Source organism: Temnothorax curvispinosus, unplaced genomic scaffold (assembly GCF_003070985.1).
Source record: "Temnothorax curvispinosus isolate PA1 unplaced genomic scaffold, ASM307098v1 QBEX01000740.1, whole genome shotgun sequence".
Classification (NCBI taxonomy): domain Eukaryota; kingdom Metazoa; phylum Arthropoda; class Insecta; order Hymenoptera; family Formicidae; genus Temnothorax; species Temnothorax curvispinosus.
In genome coordinates, this window is record NW_020210520.1 from 924130 (window position 1) to 945308 (window position 21179).

At 41.2% G+C, this 21179-nt stretch overlaps 1 protein-coding gene across 4 annotated transcripts in view; it reads left to right on the forward strand.

The window, feature by feature from the left end:
- LOC112457171 (spectrin beta chain, non-erythrocytic 5) overlaps nt 1–21179 on the forward strand; it is a 61310-nt gene that overhangs the window by 38981 nt on the left and 1150 nt on the right. For 2 of the 4 annotated variants that reach the window (XM_025020109.1, XM_025020089.1), the window contains exons 4-29: nt 3763–3988; nt 4574–4851; nt 5177–7780; nt 7867–8183; nt 8374–8751; nt 8956–9621; nt 9754–10039; nt 10786–11004; nt 11158–11600; nt 11895–11948; nt 12346–12751; nt 12818–13018; nt 13089–13689; nt 13781–14124; nt 14235–14519; nt 14803–16536; nt 16676–17044; nt 17151–18233; nt 18339–18565; nt 18651–18754; nt 18829–19059; nt 19141–19418; nt 19603–20089; nt 20229–20378; nt 20483–20557; nt 21077–21111. In XM_025020109.1, the coding sequence (XP_024875877.1) occupies nt 3763–3988; nt 4574–4851; nt 5177–7780; nt 7867–8183; nt 8374–8751; nt 8956–9621; nt 9754–10039; nt 10786–11004; nt 11158–11600; nt 11895–11948; nt 12346–12751; nt 12818–13018; nt 13089–13689; nt 13781–14124; nt 14235–14519; nt 14803–16536; nt 16676–17044; nt 17151–18233; nt 18339–18565; nt 18651–18754; nt 18829–19059; nt 19141–19418; nt 19603–20089; nt 20229–20378; nt 20483–20557; nt 21077–21111 (12081 nt within the window). The remainder of the gene's footprint in view (nt 1–3762; nt 3989–4573; nt 4852–5176; nt 7781–7866; nt 8184–8373; nt 8752–8955; nt 9622–9753; nt 10040–10785; nt 11005–11157; nt 11601–11894; nt 11949–12345; nt 12752–12817; nt 13019–13088; nt 13690–13780; nt 14125–14234; nt 14520–14802; nt 16537–16675; nt 17045–17150; nt 18234–18338; nt 18566–18650; nt 18755–18828; nt 19060–19140; nt 19419–19602; nt 20090–20228; nt 20379–20482; nt 20558–21076; nt 21112–21179) is intronic. The other 2 variants (XM_025020102.1, XM_025020098.1) reach the window with 2 other exon arrangements.

Consider the following 21179-nt stretch of genomic DNA (forward strand, 5'->3'; position numbering starts at 1 on the left):
AGCGCATGCGAATGCATCTTTTGAGAAGACGTATATTCATCATAAGTAACAGTAATCGTTAAAAATGATAAGACAGATATTTAACGAATATTCTTTCTTCGTCTTGACGATATCGAGCCACAAAGTAGCTAATGAAAGGTCAAGAAGCGAACAAAATGTCACATAAAAACTGAACAGAATTCTTAATACATTTTATATTAAAACTCAAGTGAGAGTAGATAAGTTCATTAATATCTCCATATCATTAATTAAATTATATAAAACATAAATAATAGAAAGACTCGATCTTAAAGCACCAAGTATGAGTCGAGAAATGCAAATGATAATTTCTCTTCCGCGATGAAATGCAATAATATTCAATATCTTGCTGAGATAAAATATAGGGCTGAATTTTCACCGACGATTTAATTAAACTAATTGAATTCTAACCGGCTTTTTGCTTTATTTTCTCATCTGTGGTGGTCGTGGATATAATACTCGACTTATATGATTTAAGTTTATTTCACGTTTCACGGTTTGAGCTGAAAGAAAGTCGAGTTAAATAATAACCGAGTCCGAGGTGGGTAACCGCCCCGCTTGGACATCTGGCAATCGGTCGCCGCGAAATAAGCCGAGATGAGCACGTGACTGGAAGCCTGCGGGAGATGAGGAAGTCCGGTCTGGTCGGCCGAGATGACGTTGAGAGATCCAGCAGCACTCGTCGGCGGTCTCGACCAGACTCGGCTCGTTAACTTCGTCCGCGAAGACGTTGCCGGCGACGACGGCCGCGTATAACGGTGACGCTACGCGTCCTCTTTGTTTTGGATTCCGCGAGCTGTCAGCCGCCCCGGCTGACAAACGCCATAATTTCCATTTCCCAGCGGCCTTGATAGAAACCCCGGCCCCCGGCACAAGTGATCGGACTGCATTCCAGCAGCAGCAGCAGCAGCCGTGCGCGGGAAACGTCCGTCGCCGGCGTGCGCCGCGATTAACTATAATAGCGTGGCGAGAAGCATGAGCAAGACTGTCGATCTCATTCGATACTTCGCGGTTGATGTCGTCAAGCGAGCGAAATTACTTACAGCCGAGTTACAATACAAGACGACTTACCCCTTTTAATGGCCAAACGTGAACTTGCCTCAGAAGGTTCGAGCGGTTCCTGTAACATTATAAAACATGTTTAGTATGTTTCTGATTTGTAGAAGTTTTACATTTATAGCATATTATTATTACGCCAATTATGATATAATATTATTATTACACCACGCATAATATAATATAGAGTCAATCTTCTTTATTATTCATAGCGACAAATTCATTAAACATCTTTTTTGTTATTTAACTTTAGATGCATCTCCTAATTAAACTTTATTTAAAAAATACTGCCAAAGCAACATTTTCCTGCGCCGGAATGTAATTGAACAACGCAAACTGTTAAAAGAAGTATTATATGCCTTCTACTTCAAACGTATTCTGATGACTTCTCTGACATCGCGATATCTAGCTGCTGATGCGAAAAAAGCGATACTCTCCGAGGAGGAAGCGTTTATCTACGAGTCTGTGATCTTCATATGTTTCCCATGCATATACCGAGAGCGCGGTACCTACAATTATATCATCAGCGTCTACATCCGCGAGCGCTGAGGCGACCATTAAAAACACATTGACTATCATCGCAAAATTATTAGCGATCGGCAAACATATAATAGCGCAGATGTCAAATGATCCAACGTTCTACTTTCACCATCGACAAGAGATTATCAATAAACGGCTCGGCAACCCGTGGTTGTGCCGTCGCGTCGCTGCCGATTGGAAGTAACAAATACTGCATTATCAATAAGACCCTATTATGCTTGACTGAACCGTAATGTAGTGACACACAGCAATCGGTTGCCACTGGCTGCAGTGAGCGCGAGAATAATTTTACTGACACGAAGAGATTCACGAGCGGAATAATCGAGCCATTAATTATCATCTTCGGGAATCTATAGTATCTTCAGTCTCTCTCCGGTGTCAAACTCTAAATTAGAATATATCTCTGTGTAATACATTTACAACTTATTTGTTTCATCTAATTTCTATCATTACTATTCGATCAATAGAATGCAAGTTGCAAGTTGCTTTGCATGTCGGCGAGATAAACTTTATCCGAGAAACAATTGCTACATACTGAAGACATCATTTTGCCTAATTTGTATACTTTAAAGGCTTAATAATAAAGGCTAGCTTTGTTATTTTGTATAATTATAAGACGCGAGGCCGTAAAATACGAAACCAGGCCGTGTACGGAGAAAAGAGGCCAAAAAAGATTTCTGTGCCCGTTCCGCATGCTCCTCGATGACGCGGAATAAAATGCAATTATTAAATCGCATCAGTTGTAATTCATTATACGGCGCGGTCGCATAATTACTTCCGCCGAGTCGGCGCTCTCAACGGGATTTTACGCGCCTCGAAATTAATGGCCCGAAATAAATTTCATAACCGCCGCGCATCCATGACTTAAATAAAATTAACAGGAATCTCGTGAGAGACTGATATTAAGTACCGATGATGGTATTCGTTTCTTTTGGATCTTTTGGACCACGCCGACCACGCGCAATGACAACCAATTACCAAACACATCGCCGTTAAGATTTACGCGTCTGTAATTGTAATATTACAGTTGTAATATTTTGACGTTTCGAGATTTTGATTCAACCGTTCATTTGTATCCAAAAATTAATATGATGACGTTGGATTTTATTCTGTAATATATATAAAATCTATACATTGAAAAAAATTCAAAATACAGCCGCATGCGGTTAATTAGTTTAATTAAGCGCTATGACAAGGCGACTTTATCCAGTGTACTTTCTCGGTGACACTTTATACGATCGTTACAGCGCAGCGCCTTGATACTCTCGATTACTCAGAACCGCGATTACGCACAGTATTCTATTTTTACGAATTACTCAATTATTAAAACCTGTCATTTACGCAACCTGCTTCGAATGCTGCGCCGTGACTGTGCAATAGATTGGAATGCGAGTAATCATGCGAACGGCGGGTAAACGTCGGATAAATTATACGGGCGCATTATTCACTCGCTGATCGATGAGTTTCGCGAAAAAACTTGCGGGATCTCGCCGCATAGCGTTAGCATATTGGAATGACGAGGTTCTAAAATGGAGAAACTCGGAAATATATTACTATGTTAATATAGAGGCGTTATGAGAAAGAAGTTTTGAAGAGAGAAAAAGAAAGTTCAGTTAAGAAATTCTGCTGGCGTTTTGTGTGTGTGCGCGCCTATGACATAACTATGTATAAAACATAATTTCATTGACTTCTAAAAAAAGTATTGGTCTCATTTATTAGGTAGGGTAAGTCGACCAGTGAATGAACAGGGTCCAGTGAATGAACAAAAATCACTTATATTTTAAATATGAAAAAAATCATGGGTCGAAGATAAACGATTTTGTGATGAAAATTAAGAGAATAATTCACAGATTACGTTGAGATCAATTTTCATCACAAAATCATTTATCTTCGACCCATGATTTTTTTCATATTTAAAATATAAGTGATTTTGTTCATTTACTGGACCCTGTTCATTCACTGGTCGGTTTACCCTACTAATATTATCAGGATCGAAATAGTTATCGCGATCATTATATAGGCTATTTTCTAATGTTAAAATATATTTCGCCGAGAGAATTTTTGTAGTACTAAATTTTTTATAAATTCACTATCGTCTTCAATTTCTTTTATTTCTCCTAATCTCAAAGATTACATTCTCTCTTCCAGGTCCGTCTCGAGAGTATCGGTGCAGAAGATATCGTGGATGGTAACCCCCGATTGATTCTCGGTCTCATCTGGACCATAATTCTGAGATTCCAAATCCAAGAGATCGAAATCGATGTGGACGAGGAGAATGATAGCAGCGAGAAGAAGTCTGCCAAAGATGCTCTGCTACTCTGGTGCCAGAGAAAGACAAATGGCTATCCCGGCGTTAACATCCAGGACTTTACCGGTGAGTTGAGTTCTCCGCCTTGTATACAATTACGCGGCATGAATATTCAAAGTATCCGAATGACGTAAAAAGAAGTTTGAAGAAACCGTGCAATATTTATGAATCTAGGAAACATTTAGTATAATCTTACACGCGAATCCTCCAAGCTATAAACCTTCAACAGTATAAACCTTCACCCTGTACTTTTTGAAGCGTTTAAAAATTCATAAGACAATTGAGAGAATAATTATAATCAAGAATTATTATATTTTATATAAGTGTACCTTTTATAGGAAAATAAATATTATACTAACGGAGAAGTCTCGTTTTAAGCAAAGCTATGTGAGAAGGTCGACGACCAAAATACGAGTAAAATAAGGATGTTAGTTTAAAGTGATATCTAATTTATTTACAATAATTGAGTAAAAATATTGAAAATAAAAATTAAATATTACTTTAAAATAACATCCTTATTTTGTTCGTATTTCGACCGTTGACTTTCTCACTCAGCTTTGACTCTCTAACTTAAATATTATATATAAAGATGTATAAGAGAAATTTAAAATATTTTAAACTATACAAAAATTTTAAATTATGTACAAATAGGCTCCTGGAGAAACGGACTTGGTTTCAACGCTCTCATACACGCTCACAGACCGGACTTGGTCAATTGGTCGGAATTACAGCAAAATAAGAACATCGATAATCTCAATTATGCCTTCGACGTTGCTAATTCAGAACTCGGCATACCGCGGCTGTTGGACGCAGAAGACGTGGACACAGCCAGACCAGACGAGAAGTCCATTATTACCTATGTCGCGTCTTATTATCATACATTCGCCAGGATGAAGAACGAAATAAAGAGCGGCAAAAGAATAGCGAATGTACGACTACTTGAAAATCTCATTTAATACATATAAAAACTATATTTTGAAAATCTAAAGACCTGATAAAGATCTAAAAAGTTGAGAATCTAAATATCATCCTGATATTCAAAATTTAAATTAATACTTTTTAACGAAAATGTATCCATAGAGTATGTATTTGAATATCCATATGTTACATTTTATAATTAAAACGTCCTGTGGTTCGAAAAACTACAAATTCAAGAGAGAATCTAAGAATCAATTAAATCAAATAAATTTAATTAAATAATTAAATTAAAAATCTCTTAACAAATCTTTTGATGACTCTTTTTTGTACTCACAGATCGTTGGCCAGATGATGGACGCCGACAAGATGAAGATCCACTATGAGAAACTAACGACTGACCTTTTGGAATGGATCAAGATGAAAATTGAGGTTCTGGAGAGTCGAAGCTTCCCGAACTCGCTCGAAGGTATTCAACGGGAACTCCTAGCCTTCAAGCAATACCGAACAGTGGAGAAGCCGCCGAAGTACAAGGAACGGTCCGAGATAGAAGCGTTGTATTTCCACATAAACACTCAGTTAAAGTCTCTGAATCAGCCGGCGTTCACCCCGCAGGAGGGCCAGCTGATCCACGACATCGAAAGAAATTGGGTAGAATTGGAAAGATCGGAGCACCGTCGTGAAGTCGCCCTGAGGACCGAGTTGTTGCGACAAGAGAGGCTCGAGCAACTGAATTACAAGTTCGAGAGAAAGAGCGTGCTCAGAGAAGGTTACTTGAAAGAGATGATTCAGGTCCTGACGGATCCACGATATGGCAGTAACCTAGCGCAAGTAGACGCCACAGTAAAGAAGCACGAGGCCATCAGTGCCGATATCTTGGCACGCGAGGAGCGCTTCCACGACCTGACGAACATGTCCGAAGAATTGGTGCGGGAGAATTATCACGGCTTAGAGAGAGTTCGCAGCAGAGAACAGGAAGTGTTGCAGAGATGGAAAGAATTACTGGCTTTGCTGGACCATCACAAATCCAATCTGGTCGCGCTCAGCTCGCTAATGACCTTGATGAGAGAAATTGATACAACACTGGCTTCCATTCAAGAGCTCCAACTGAACTTTCAGAGCACTGATGTGGGCCCGCATCTACTGGGAGTCGAGGATCTCTTGCAGAAACACAGCTTGCAGGAGCTGCAAGTGACGGCTCTAGGCGAGAGCCAAAGACGACTCGGTAGACAGGCCGCTCAGCACTTGGCACAGCCGCAGAATAAGGAGGCGCCATTGCTGCAGCAGAAGTTGGAGCTACTGAATGGTGCGTATGACGAGCTCGTGGAGAACAGCAAGGAGCGTAAAGCTCGGCTAGAGGATGCCAGGAATTTCTTTCACTTCCTTCAAGATCACGAGGACGAAGAGTCGTGGCTGGTGGAGAAACAGCGAATATGCAAGGCTGGCATTTCTGCGAAGGATTTGCGAGCCGTGATATCGCTGCAGCAGAAACATAAGGCCCTGCAAGATGAGATGAAAGTGCGCAGGCCGAAATCCGAGCAACTTTGCGATGCCGGCAAAAAACTGATAGCCGATAATCACCCGTCGGCATTGGAGATACAGAATCGAATAGACTCGTTGCAGGAACATTGGAGAGTCTTAGAGGAACTGGCGGCATTGCGGAAAAAGCAGCTGGATGACGCGGCCGAAGCGTTCCAATTTTACGCCGACGCAAACGAGGCGGATTCGTGGATGAACGAGAAAATGGCTTTAGTGGCCTCAGAGGATTATGGAGTGGACGAACCGAGCGCTCAGGCCTTGTTGCAGCGGCACAAAGATTTGGAAGGCGAATTAAACGCCTACAATGGCGATGTGCAGTCCTTGAACACACAGGCGGAAAAACTGATCAAATCCGGCATCTCCACCCTGGAGTTATCCGCCGATCCTGAACCGGTCGCCGAGCTCGAGCAGGAAGAATGGAGCAAGGAGATCAGATTGGTGCCGCAAGACGAGTGGGTGGATGAGGTAGTCGAACGACTCGAGCCGAAAACTATTCACGAGGATAGATTGGTACCGCAAGTAAAAAGTTTATATCCATTTAACGGTCAGGGCATGCACATGGTTAAGGGCGAAGTAATGTTTCTGTTGAACAAGACGAATCCCGACTGGTGGAGCGTTAGGAAAGCTGACGGTACGGACGGGTTTGTGCCGGCTAATTACGTGCGCGAGATCGAGCCAAAAGTCGTGCAAGTGCAGGTACGCAGACCTGAGAAGGTCAAAGTGACGCAGCGCGTGAAGAAGACGAAGATGGTGAAACAGGTAGTGCCGGTCCGACGATTAAAATCCATCAAGTCTACCGTGAAGCCGATCAAGCGAAAGGCGGTGAGCGACGGCGATAGCGTGGAGAAGCGACAGAAGAAAATCAACGAAACTTACAGCGAGTTACAGGAACTCGCTGTGAAACGTCACGCGTTGTTGGAGGACGCCATTAGGCTTTACGGCTTTTACCGGGAGTGTGATGACTTCGAAAAATGGATCAAGGACAAGGAGAAGATGTTAAGAGTCGACGATCCTCGCGACAACGTCGAGACGGCGAGGAGAAAGTACGAGAAGTTCCTAACGGATCTGTCAGCCTCCGGGAAACGGGTAGAGGCAATAGACGCAGCGGTAGACGAATTCGTTCGTCAAGGTCACAGTCAACTGGACAAAGTCAAAGCCAGGCAGAGGCACATTCATCAGCTATGGGAACATTTGAATTGGTTGAAAACTCAGAAAGAAAAAAGCTTGGAGGGCGCATCCAGTGTTGAGTTGTTCAACAGAACCTGCGACGAAGCTCACGATTGGATGCTAGAAAAGATCACCCAACTAGACACCGCCGAGTTGGGACCTGACCTGAAGACTGTGCAAGCTCTGCAGAGGAGACATCAACATTTGGAACGAGAATTGGCACCAGTTGAAGAAAAGGTTAAACAATTTCAGTATTTTACAATAAATTTAATAAATAACAGAAAATAATAACTTAATTTTTTCATATAATTTTATTTTCTCAGGTACGGAAAGTAGATTTATTAGGCAACAGCGTTAAGAGTTCGTATCCACACGAATGTAACAACGTCAATGTGAGACAAAACGAGATCAAGGATCTGTGGAACAAAGTCCAGACGAAGGCCAAGGAGCGACGATCTCGTTTAGAAGACGCGGTCGGCCAACAGATATTCATGAATAGTTCGAAGAACTTGATCAACTGGGCCATGGACATACAAGAGACAATGAAGGCCGAGGAACCAGTGAGAGACGTTGCCACGGCCGAGCAACTCAAGAAACAGCACATGGAGCTTGGAGAAGAAATACGAACCAAAGAAGACGAGTATGTAATCGTTATTATTGTACAATCAGCTTTTTATTAAAAAGTTCTTTAAAATTTAGTAAAAATAATTTCTCAATAGTGGATTTATTAAAATAATTTTTATTATGGTATTGTTATTAAATTAATCGAGAATCTTGTTAGTAAAAAAATCTAATTTTTTATAAATTATATTTTTTTCGTATGCTTGCAGATTCCGCGAAGTTGAAGATCTCGGTCGAGAACTACTACGTCGTAACCCGACATTGACAGATGTAGGTGAACGTCTGGACAAGTTAAATGGATTGTACCCAGCGGTAACAGCTGATTGGATGGCAAAAGAAGAATGGTTACGACAATGTTTGGAATTGCAACAATTTAATCGAGAAGCCGATCAGATCGAAGCTACTACCAGCTCTCATGAAGCTTTCCTTGAGTTCACCGACTTGGGCGAATCTTTGGATGACGTCGAGGCTCTATTGAAACAACACGAAAAATTTGAGAACACCCTTCACGCGCAAGATGACAGATTGAAGGCATTTAGTGACACCGCAGACAAGTTAATCGCCCAAAATCACTACGAAAAAGATTAGTAAGTATCAGAAGAACGATTTGTTAGATTGATTGCTTACGAATAAAAATATAATGACATATCGCATGAACTTGAGTTAAACTGAAGTCACTGAACTAAAATGAATTAAAATGAATTTAAAAACTGATTTTAATCACAATTTTTTTTAAATATGTGTTAAGGAGATGCTATTGTATTAGTTACATAAACCTAATTTATATCTAGCATCAACGAAAGAAGGAACCAAGTACTAGCCCGCCGCATGGCAGTGAAGGATGCCGCGCAACGTCGAAGAGCAGCTTTAAAGGCATCCGAGCATTATCAACAATTCTCAGCCGAAGTGGATGACTTGCGCGATTGGTTGGGCGACAAGATGAAGACTGCGGCCGACGAAAGCTATCGCGACTTGAATAATCTCGAGCGCAAACTGCAAAAACACGAAGCTTTCGAACGAGAACTGCGTGCCAATGAGGGACAATTGAGAGCAGTCAACAAGGCAGGCAAGGCGCTCATATCAGAAGAAAATTACCGATCAGACGACGTGGGCAAAACTTTGAAGGATCTAAATGATCAATGGGACCGATTGGTAGCATTGTCGTTGGAGAAAGGTCGTAGACTGCGACAAGCGGCCTCACAACACGGATACAATCGCACTATGGAAGACGCTAGATTAAAACTAGAAGAGATAGAGAGTTGTCTTCAGAGTAAGCAAGTAGGCACGGATCTCCGTAGCTGCAAAGAGTTGCTGAAAAAGCACCAGACCCTCGAGAGCGACATGTGTCAATGGGAACAGAAAGTGGATGATCTCGTGGCCATGGGTCAGGAAATGGCGCACGAGGGTCACTTCGATGCGGTGAACATCCTGAAGTCAAGTCAAGCCACCCAGAGAAAGTACGTATGAAATTTTCTTCTTCAATTATGTTATACTACCCTTTCTTTTAAACTGATTGTTTAATGATCAACCTGATTCATTACCCAGATGATCGTGGATATACAAATGACGAAGTTTATTATATTTGATAGATTCCGCAGTCTGAAGGAACCAGCTAAGAAACGTCGAGAAGCATTGGAGGAAAGCCTGCGTTTCCACAAATTCGGTTTCGAATTGGACGCAGAGTTGCAGTGGATCAAGGACCATTTACCTCAAGCGTCGTCGACGACGCTTGGACAGAACCTGCATCAAGCCCAGACTTTGCACAAGAAACACAAGAAGCTGGAAGCGGAGATCGCCGGTCATCAGCCTATGATAGACAAGACTCTGGCTTCTGGACAAACGCTCATCGATCAGGCTCATCCAGAGAAGAAAAAGGTAAATTACGAGGATTTCTTTGCCAAATAACTATCTTTTTCTCGTGGTTTCGTACAATGATCGGCTGATACGAGACTGGAGTAAGAACTTGTGATTTTTGCACAGCTGGAGCTTCTCGAAGGGTATCGCGTTTACGAAGGTAAGGTGGACACACAACAACGCATGGAAAATGTTGTCACAAATGTTTATCGCTTTTCTGTGATCAATGATAATTATAGCAGCCCAAATATCCTAGACATCATGTAATTAACAAATTGTTTTTATAGGATGTTAAAAGTTATACTTTATTTCTGTAGCTTAGTTTCTAAAATTACCTGAACTATTTGTATATATATTTATATGATTAATTCTTCATACACAAAAATTCTTTCACAGAATTTCAATGAAATTTAATTTGTTTATTGTAATCTCAATTGTTTTGCAACTGGAGGTAAAATCTATTATTAAAAAATATGTGATTTATACAATTTTAGTTGCAACAGGCTTTCTGATTTTATTCTATTGCTTAATAAATAAGTCTTAGGAATTATAAGATAGAAGGTGCATATGTTGTTGCATGCAGACACAAACTGATACTTTTGCCACAGCGATGGAACTTTAGGCAGTGTGTCAGCATTGACATCAGCGATTAATTACTTAATGAATTATTAATTTGTATTTGTTTTACACGAGTAACAATGTATTGAAAATGTCGTTAACTGAACTAAATAGCAATAAATAATTGGTTGCATTAATAATTTTACTAGATCCAAGAACTGTGCGATATTCTGGATGACGCGTGGAGGGATTTGCAAGACAAAGCGGGAGAGCGTAGCAGAGCATTGGACTTGTCCCTAAAAGCACAAGAATTCTTTTTCGAAGCCGGCGAGGTTGAAAGCTGGCTCAACGAGAAGAACGATGTGCTGAGCTCTACCGATTACGGCAGGGATCGCGATGCCGCCACGAAATTATTGACAAAACACAAGGTACGTATTTTCTAAAACAAAATGAAAAATGTAATCAATCAAAAGTAATTCACTATATTATTCGATCGGAATTTAATCGGAATGTAATCGGAATTATCACAATTAACTAAATATAATGGTACTGACTATTCATGTTTGGCTTATAATTTACAGGCTGTTGAGCTCGAATTAGACACATACAACGGCATCGTAACAGAAATGGGACACACAGCTTCCACAATGATCAACTCGAAGCATCCCGACAGCAAGGCGATAGCCAACAAGCAGCAAGCGATCGTTCAACAAATGCGCGCCTTGCAGCGACTGGCTACCGTAAGGCAGCAACGTTTAATGGAGAGCATGTATCGTCATGAATATTTCCTGGAGAGCAGAGAGTTGGAGCAATGGATCAAGGAGCAAGAACAAGCAGCGGCATCGGAGGACTACGGTCAAGATTACGAGCATCTGTTGCTATTGCAAACGAAATTCAATGACTTCAAGCATCGAATAGAGGCTGGATCCGAGAGGTTCAATCAGTGCGAAGAATTAGCCAGAAAACTGATCGCGAACGAGAGTCCTTACATCCAGGATATCGAAAAACGCCAGGAACAATTAGGGTAAATCTTTAACTTATTTTATCCAATAAGGATCTTTTTGTCATTATTTTCGTTTCTGCTATTTTATTGTTTTCTTATCACTCTCGTAGAATATTAGTATCCCGTCACTTGCACGCAATAAATTAACAAAATGACGTAATTGGTATAAATTAATATCTTTCTCTTGGTGTTAGTTTAAAATTCTAAATTAATATCATGTAATATAATGTTCTTTGTGATTTACAAATCTATTTGTCTATTTTTTTTCTCGGTGTTGGGTCACTAACTTTTTTTCCGTATACGTATTCAACATAGATCCGATGAAGACGATCCGGCGTTACAAGTACAAAATCAACACGCGGTGATGAAGTGAGTATACATTTTGTTACTTGGACTAACTCATATGTATATAGGACGTTAAAGTTGTCTCATACTATGATTCAAAGCTATTTATCTTCTACGCTTCTTTTTCGAAATTTCGCGATTTTATGTTTTTAATCTTCATAGTTCTTTCGATTGCTTTTTAAAAACTTGGTCTTAAAACCTTCTAACTCTAAAATATTGTAATGTAGAAATTATTATGTACTAACTGTTCAAACTTTTGTAAATTTGTACATACTTGTTAATATCATAATTATTTATCTCTATGTTACAGACAAAACTATTTTTCTGAATTTTTCTAAATTGTGCTTTCTTTCTTAAAAATTTTGCATAATTTCCAAAAAGGGTAAAATAAATAACTTTGAAATACAATTGTTTATCGCAGAGAATCGTGGCAGCATCTATTGGGACTCATCCGAAATCGCGAGCAACGATTACAAGCGGCAGGCGAAATTCATCGATTCCATCGCGACGTGGCGGAAGCGCTGTCACGAATACAAGAGAAAGAGGCTGCTTTGCCAGAGGATCTTGGTCGCGACTTAAATTCCGTTTTGGCGTTAATTAGACGTCATGAAGGATTCGAAAATGACCTGGTCGCTTTGGAGGCTCAGTTGCAAGTCTTAGTCGAGGATGCCTCCAGATTACAAGCTCATTATCCAGGCAACAACGCGGTACACATCGATCAGCAGCAACAAATTGTTGTTGCTCATTGGGAGGAGTTGAAAGAAAGATCCGCTCATCGAAGGGATCAGTTGCAGGCTAGCTGCGACTTGCAACGATTCCTCACTCAGGTATTAAATTATATACTTCTTACCGTTTATATTTGACGATTTATTTCTAACGAGGGAAACGTTTAGGTAAGAGACCTAATGAACTGGGCAGCTGGACTCCGCGCTACAATGTCGACGGAGGAAAAGGTTCGAGACGCGGCCAGCGCGCAGATTTTGAAGGCGGAGCACGAGGCCCTGAAAGGAGAAATCGAAGCGCGAGAGGACAGCTTCAGCTCGGTGCTTGATCTAGGCGAGGCCATGGTGCAAACCGGTCACTATGCCGCTATGGTAAGTCTACCTATCGAAGATAATAACGATTCTTGTGAATGTTTGTTAATCACATCGACTTACTTCTCAGGAGGTTGAGGAAAAGTGTAACCAGTTGCTGGACGAACGGCAGAGGCTGCACACCGCTTGGCAACAAAAGAAGGTCCATTTGGATCAATTGATCGACTTGCATTTCTTCCTACGAGACGCCAAACAGCTCGATACCTTGTCCAGCACTCAAGAAGCCGCACTGAGTGGCGACAACTTTGGAGTCTCAGTCGAAGAGGTAGATGCGCAGATGAAAAAGCATAACGAATTCGAGAAGCTGTTAGTCACCCACGAGGAGAAGCTGACGGCGCTGCAAGAACACGGAAGTAAACTTCTTGCTCAGAATCATTTCGACTCATCAACGATCGCTCGGCGATTGAACGAGGTTATTCAAAGGCGTGCAAGAATCCGTGACCTGTGCGATGCACGAAGAAGAAGATTGGAGGCCAGTTTGTTGCATGCACAATTTGTTAGAGACGTAGGTGAAGCCGAGTCCTGGATAGGCGAAAAGCAGAAGAAGTTGGAAGCGGAAGCGTCGAAAGGCGAAGTGTCTAGCTTAGAGGACAAGATCAAGAAGCTGCAAAAACACCAGGCGTTCCAAGCAGAGCTGGCAGCGAATCAAAGCAGAATCGAGGAAATTAAAGGTAATTGATTGATGTTCAAGTTGCCGTTATCGCTCACAGAATATTCTCACTTGCATAAAAAATTAATAATAAATTTACATTTACAAAATAGCAAAAGGAGAAACGTTGTTAGCGCGAAAACATCCGGCGAGCGCAGAAATTCATCAGCAATTAGAACATCTACATGCGTCCTGGCGGAAATTGTTGTTGGAGTCTGGTAATCGGGGCAGAGGTTTGGAAGAGGCTCAAGATATCTTGGAATTCAACAATCAGGTGGAGAAGATTGAAGCGTGGATCAGGGATAAGGAAATGATGGTCCAGGCTGGTGATACCGGAAAGGATTATGAGCACTGTTTGAGCCTCCAAAGGAAACTCGACGATGTAGATAGCGATATGCGAGTAGATGATTCCAGAATAAAAACAATCAATGCTTTAGCAGATAAGCTTATAAAACAGGTAAAATCTTTCACATGGAAAACTAAAATAAATATTATACTGAAGCGTATTATTGAAATATAAATGTTATTATTTAAAATGTTCATATTATTTTGCTATATTTCGTATAGGGTCGTGATAATGAATCAAAAGCAATTCAACAACGGCGCGACAACTTTAATAATAAGTGGAAAGGTTTGCAAGGTGCATTAAGTACGTATCGCGAAACATTAGCGGGTGCACTAGAGATTCATCTATTTAACCGAGATATAGACGACACAAACCAAAGAGTTATTGAGAAATCAGTGGCCATGAACACGAGTGATACAGGAAAAGATTTACCCGCTGTCGAACAGTTACAAAGAAAACAAGAGGCTATGGAACGAGACATGACAGCAATAGAAGGCAAATTGAAGGTGAAGATTGCATCAATTTTTCATTAATTTTTTGCTTCAGAATTAATCGTTAATTTACTAATAATTAAAATAAAGTAATAAAAGATTAGTATAGCTATATAGTATAGCTCTATGTTTTTTGTTACTAAGTAATTAATATTTTTAATATACTTTGTGTATATACAATTAATAGAATTTTTGTAATTGCACACTCTTCTTTCACTTCATATTTTATAATATCATAAATATGTTTTTAAATATAAAGAAAATTTTATATTTCAATTTTTTTTATATGCTATTTTAGGAGCATAAGGCAGAGGCGCGAAACTTGTCGCACAAGTATCCAGACAAGGCATCCGAAATAAACGGGATACTATCCGAGCTTCAATCTAACTGGGATGATCTGCAACGTGTGACTCGACATCGGCGTGAAGCTTTGAATCAAGCCTACACATTGCACAAATTCCAAGCTGATCTGCATGAATTGGACATTTGGGTGGCAGATACTATTAAACGCATGGATGAATCCGAAGCACCGACCACCATATCCGAAGCCGAAGCTGTACTAGAACTGCATCAAGAGAGAAAGGCAGAGATCGATGGCAGACAAGACATATTTAAAGGCTTGAAAGATCACGGCCAAAAGCTAGTGTCGATTAACGAGGATGTCAAGGATAATCTTGAGCATCTGGAAGAGCTCAGACAAACTTTGGGAAATGCCTGGGACAATCGCAGGCAGAAATTAACGCAAGCACATCAATTGCAATTGTTTAAGGAGCAAGCCGATCAGGCTGACAGCTGGCTGGCGACGAAAGAGGCGTTCCTCAACAACGACGATCTTGGCGAATCGCTATCGGGCGTCGAGACACTATTGCGTAAGCACGAAGAATTCGAGAAAATGTTGGCGTCTCAATTGGGACGTATCGAAGAGCTGGAGAAATTTGCTAACGAAATCCTATCTCATGGACATGCGGACGCGGGTATAATAAAACAGCGACTCGCCTCAGTCTGTACCAGAAGAGACAAACTGAAGAACAACGCGACAGCCAGAAGGAAGAAACTTTTGGAGAGCCACCACTTACACCAATTCCTCAGGAATATATATGAGGTGGAAGGCTGGTTGCATCAAAAGCAACAGGTGGCGAGCGACGAAAATTATAGAGATTCTTCGAATTTGCAAAGCAAGATACAGAAACACGCCGCATTTGAGAGCGAGTTGATGGCAAATAAAGGAAGAGTCGCAGCAGTAGTCAACGAGGGAGAAGCACTTATCGAGGAAAACCATTATGCTGCGAAGGATATACAGGAACGTTTGGATGAGTTGGAGGCAGAATGGCGTCTGTTGCAAGAAACTAGCGAGCTGAAGAAGAACCGGCTGAATGATGCGTATCAAGCCTTGCTATTCGGTCGTAGTTTGGACGAATTCGAGACGTGGATGGACGAAGTGGAGACCCAATTGCAATCAGAGGATCACGGCAAGGATCTCTCGAGCGTGGCAAATTTGCTGAAGAGACACACCAATTTGGAGAATGACGTGCTCGGTCACAATGAAGCGTGCGAATCTATCAAGGACACCGCCGCCAGTTTTCAGAAATCGAATCATTTCTTGAGCGATGAGATTCAAAAGAGAGCGTTAATTACGATCAATAGATACCACAGTCTTCAGGAACCGATGCAAATACGCAGGGACAATTTGGAAGACGCGAAGTTACTGCATCAGTTCGCGAGAGATGTTGAGGACGAATTGCACTGGTTGTCGGAGAAGGAACCATTAGCCGCGAGCAACGATTTGGGCAGCTCTCTGACAACTGTACAGCGATTGCAAAAGAAACACCACGCTTTGGAAGCGGAATTGTTATCCAGAGAGCCTGTAGTAGCTTCACTGGTTAGCAGAGCGACTGTGATGATTAGAAGTGGACATTTCGCAGCGGATAAGATTGATGAGTTGACCAAAAAGTTGCAAGAGGAATTATCACACCTCAGAGATCTGGCAAGTGTCAGGAAATTGAGATTGCTCGACGCTGTAGAATCACAAATGGTAAGAAATTAAATGTACCTACTTCTGTTGATGTGAAATTAATTATTATAATTAACGTAAATAATTTTAGTATAATTTTAATAATATAATTTTGATTATTTTTGCATACACGATGGAAAATAAAATTTGCGTTTTATAGTTTTATGCCGAAGCTGCAGAAGCTGAGCAGTGGATTAGAGAGAAACATCCACAATTGACGTCATCTGATCATGGCAAAGACGAAGATTCTGTGCAGTCTCTGCTGAAGAAACTAGAAGGCATCGAGCGTGACTTGTCTGGTTTCGAAAGTACGATTGATAATTTAAAGAAACTTTCGCGTGGCCTAGTCGAGCGGCATCACTTTGATAGCAAGAATATCGCGCAAAAACAGGCGGATATCGAGTATAAATTTAAAGAACTGCAAAGATTGAAAGAATATCGACTCCAGAGATTATCGGAGAGCGAGAAGTTTTACAAATTTATCAGACAGGCGGATGAAGTGATCGAATGGATCGGAGATCAAACAACGGTAAGATTAGATAAATAATTAATAATTATATAACTTTACCTTTTTAATTTCTAATATATTATTATAAAACTGATATTAATATAATTATTAAATATTATAATTAAAGATCGCCGCTTCAGAGGACTATGGTTGCGACGTGGAACACGTGGAACTGCTGATCCAGATATTTGACAATTTCCTAGCTGGCTTGACGACCAGTGAAGGACGTGTATCGGCTGTGCTTGACGAGGGGCAAAGGCTAATCGACCAGAATAATCCTGAAAAAAGCAAAATACTCCAGAAAATTGACGAAACAAAGCAACAATGGGAGGACTTGAAAGAATTGGCGCACGCTCGACAAGACGCGTTGGCGGGCGCTAAGCAGGTTCATATGTTTGACAGGACAGCCGACGAGACTATCTCCTGGATACAGGAAAAGGAAGCGGCTCTCAGCTCGGACGGCTACGGTCACGATTTGGAGACAATTCAGGCATTAGTAAGGAAGCATCAAGGATTCGAGACTGACCTGGCGGCTGTGAAGGAACAAGTAGAGAGCCTGATGGAGGAAGCGTCAAGGCTGATCGAGCTATTCCCGGACGCGCGTATACACATTAACGTGAAACATCAGGAGGCAGAAGCGGCTTGGGGTGAGCTACTGGAGCAAGCGGCGCAGAGGCGAAGCAAACTGGCCCAGGCGGAACAGCTACAGGCCTACTTAGGCGAGTACAGGGAGCTGATATCTTGGATAAATGAGATGGTGGCCAAGGTAACGGCGCCGGAATTGGCGCGGGACGTTCCTGGTGCCGAGGCACTGCTTTCTAGGCACAACGAGTACAAATCGGAGATCGACACGCGCGAGGAGGCCTTTGAGAAATTCTATCGAACCGGACAGAAGCTAATCGAGCAGGGACACTTCTTGGCGAAGGAGATCGAGGACAAAATATCGGTGTTGCAGCAACGCCAGCAGATTTTGAAAGATACATGGCAGCAGAGAAGGCACATTTACGAACAGAATTTGGACACGCAACTGTTCAAGAGGGACGCTGAGATCCTGGAGAACTGGATAGTTAACAGAGAACCGATGCTGCAGGAAGAAAAATTGGGAGAGAGCATTTCGCAAGTGGAGGAATTGATAAGGAAGCACGAAGACTTTGAAAAGACTATACAAGCGCAAGAGGAAAGATTCAGCGCGCTTAAACGAATAACGATGGTGAGTTCAATATAATGATTTTAATATAATAAAGATAAAAAATTGTTGACTATTTATTGTTGAGAATTTACAATATAATATTTAATATTATAAACATTTACACAGCTGGAAGAAGCCTTTCAAAAGCAGCAAGAGGCGGAAATGGCCGCACGCCAAGCAGAAAAAGAGCGTGTGGAACGTGCGAGGATCGAGGAACGGAAACGTAAAGAGGTACAAAGGATAACTGAAGAGCGGAAACGCGAAGAGGAACGTAGACGGTTATTAGATACTTCTCATCGCGCGCAACACGACGAAATTAACGGCTCGGTCGATGAACATGAGTCTGCGAACAAGTGAGTAAAAATTAAGATTCAACCCAAGACTCAGATATTCGAAATAATAATCTGATTTCACAAATATCATTGGCTTATTCATCAGGTTATCTCCGCTGAAAGGTGCTACTGCTTCCGAAACAGCAGAATCTGCGACACCCCAGAAGCCGTACGGTTTATCGCACATGTTTAGCGTAAAATTAAGACCAGGTACGTAATTTTATGCAAATAAATCAATTAATTGTGCTCTTGCCGTCAATAAAAAGATCTGATAATTTCTTCAGCAACTTCGGATATCAAGAGAGCTGAAAGCATGAAAGTGGATACGAAGAAACCAAAACGGACTCCGAGCTTCACGACTAGACGAAGAACGCAAAGCTTCCGGAAACTGCAGCGAATGGAGAATATGGACGCTCTTCGCCCAGTCGAGATTCAAGGTCTTCTCGAGCGAAAGCACGAGCTTCAAAGTGCCGGCAAAAAAGCAGCCGTTAGATCATGGAAGCAATATTATACCGGTATCTAATCATTCACGAAATTAAATAGACGTAAAATGTTTCTTTAGCCGCAAATCTATTTTTATTTCGCAACTATTTCAGTATTGTGCGGGCAACTGTTGTGCTTCTTCAAGGACATGGAAGATTTCTCGTTAAGTAAAGCGGCCACTGCCCCTATAACCATTTTCAATGCTATATGCGAGAAAGCGGACGATTACACGAAGAAGAAGAACGTATTTCGGCTGAAGTGTACGGACGGTTCGGAATTCTTGTTTTTAGCACCAAGTCAAGAGGAGATGGAAGACTGGGTTAATAAAATCTCGTTTCACGCGAAGTTGCCACCAAGTCTACAGCTCTTAAGCTACGACGAGTCTCAGAAGGTTTGCGATAAAAACACTATATTTTTACTATTTCTAAATTTTCTCTCTTTTTGGAAATATTACTATCTATAATTATTCGATCTTTTAGTCTTTTAATCCTATCATATCCTAATCGTATACTCTAACTGTTTCAACATACTATGAGACTTGAATTATAAAGTGAATCTTTATTTCTCAAAATCAGATGCAACAGGAAGGCTTGCAGAGGCTGCAGAGTTCGAGGCTCGAGCACGCGGACGATAACGCATCGACCGGAAGTAGTCGCGCTTCCACACCGGAAATGGAGCGCAAGAATTCTGTGATCAGGCGCGATCCCACCTCGGCAAATCAACACTCGCCCAGTTCGGTACAAATAGAGTTCCTGCAGATGCACCGGCACAATCAGCAACGGCGCAATGACGCGCAGAACGCCGAGGCATTCTTGGCGTCGCAGAGATCCGAACCGCAAACTCAGACGGAATTTCTGCAGATGCACAGGCAGCAGCAATTGCTCGCGCAGCAGCAACATCAGCTGATGCAGCAAGAACAATTGGCGGCTCAGCGAGATCAGTATCAACAGAATTCCGCGATGCTAGGAACCGACAAACCGCCCATACCGCCACGAGGCGCTCCACCACCTGTCCCTATGCGAACACCCAGTTCGGAAAATATGGTGCAATACAGGCGCAATGGTACGTCTTTTTAGATAAAATTTACTTTGCGTCAGTCTTGTATTTAATAATTTTTTTCAAGTATTTATTATATTATAATCCATAATTTCCTGTGCCTTTATGTATCGATAAAGATTTGTTTAAATGTTATTATATATAGATGTGGAACACCATTTGCCACAAGGAAGGCCCAACTATGCGCAGCAACGAAGCGCAACATTAAATCACAATGGGTCCGGCCAGTATTCATCGAACGAGCCACCGGTATGGCACCGACAAAGCAGCGTGGATCTTCCTCCGCAACATCAAGGTACGTCATTGTATAATATAAGTTAAAAGTTAAAAGATTCAGAAGGTTCAGAAAGATTCTACTCGATATTCGTCGACACGTGAACATTCATCGTCATTTTATAGAATTAGCACCTCCATTGCCATCGAGTGCGCCTCCACCGACTAGAATGGCTCAGTGGAAAATTCCTCGTGATTCTGGTCAGTCATTACAAAACATTCACACTCGATAAAAGAAAGATTGATGTGAAAATCGCATGCAATCATTCTGCGTTTATACATTTGTTTTCATCACGTACTCATTTACACCTGCATCTTACCGAACATTTTTTCTCGCATTTGGCAAATTGCTTGGCAAGGGATGTAAAATGCTGAAGCAATGTGAAGCAATTATAATACATTTATAAATGTATTGTAAAGCCATAACCGAAACACACAGGCATATCTCCAAAGGATCAATACTAACGGGTTCCCGCTATTTGTTCATAAGCACTTCAGAAAATTTTAATTTAATATTCCATTTTGCTGATACGTCTGCACTTCGATTTTCTAACTCTACAATTTATAATTTATTCATCGATAATAACAATTGTAAATAGCTATTTGTTAGACGATAACAATTGTTTTAGTTCTAGCTGGATTTTATAATTGAATGTTGCAATTTGTGATCTCAATTTAACGGAATGAAAATTTCTTAATTGTATTTTTCGTCTGTTACAGCATACGGGAATGTATCCATACCAAATATCAGACAGGTAAGTTCCTAATTCTCAAATTTCTATTAAAATAATTTATGTTAAATTCTTTGAGAATTAAAAGGAGA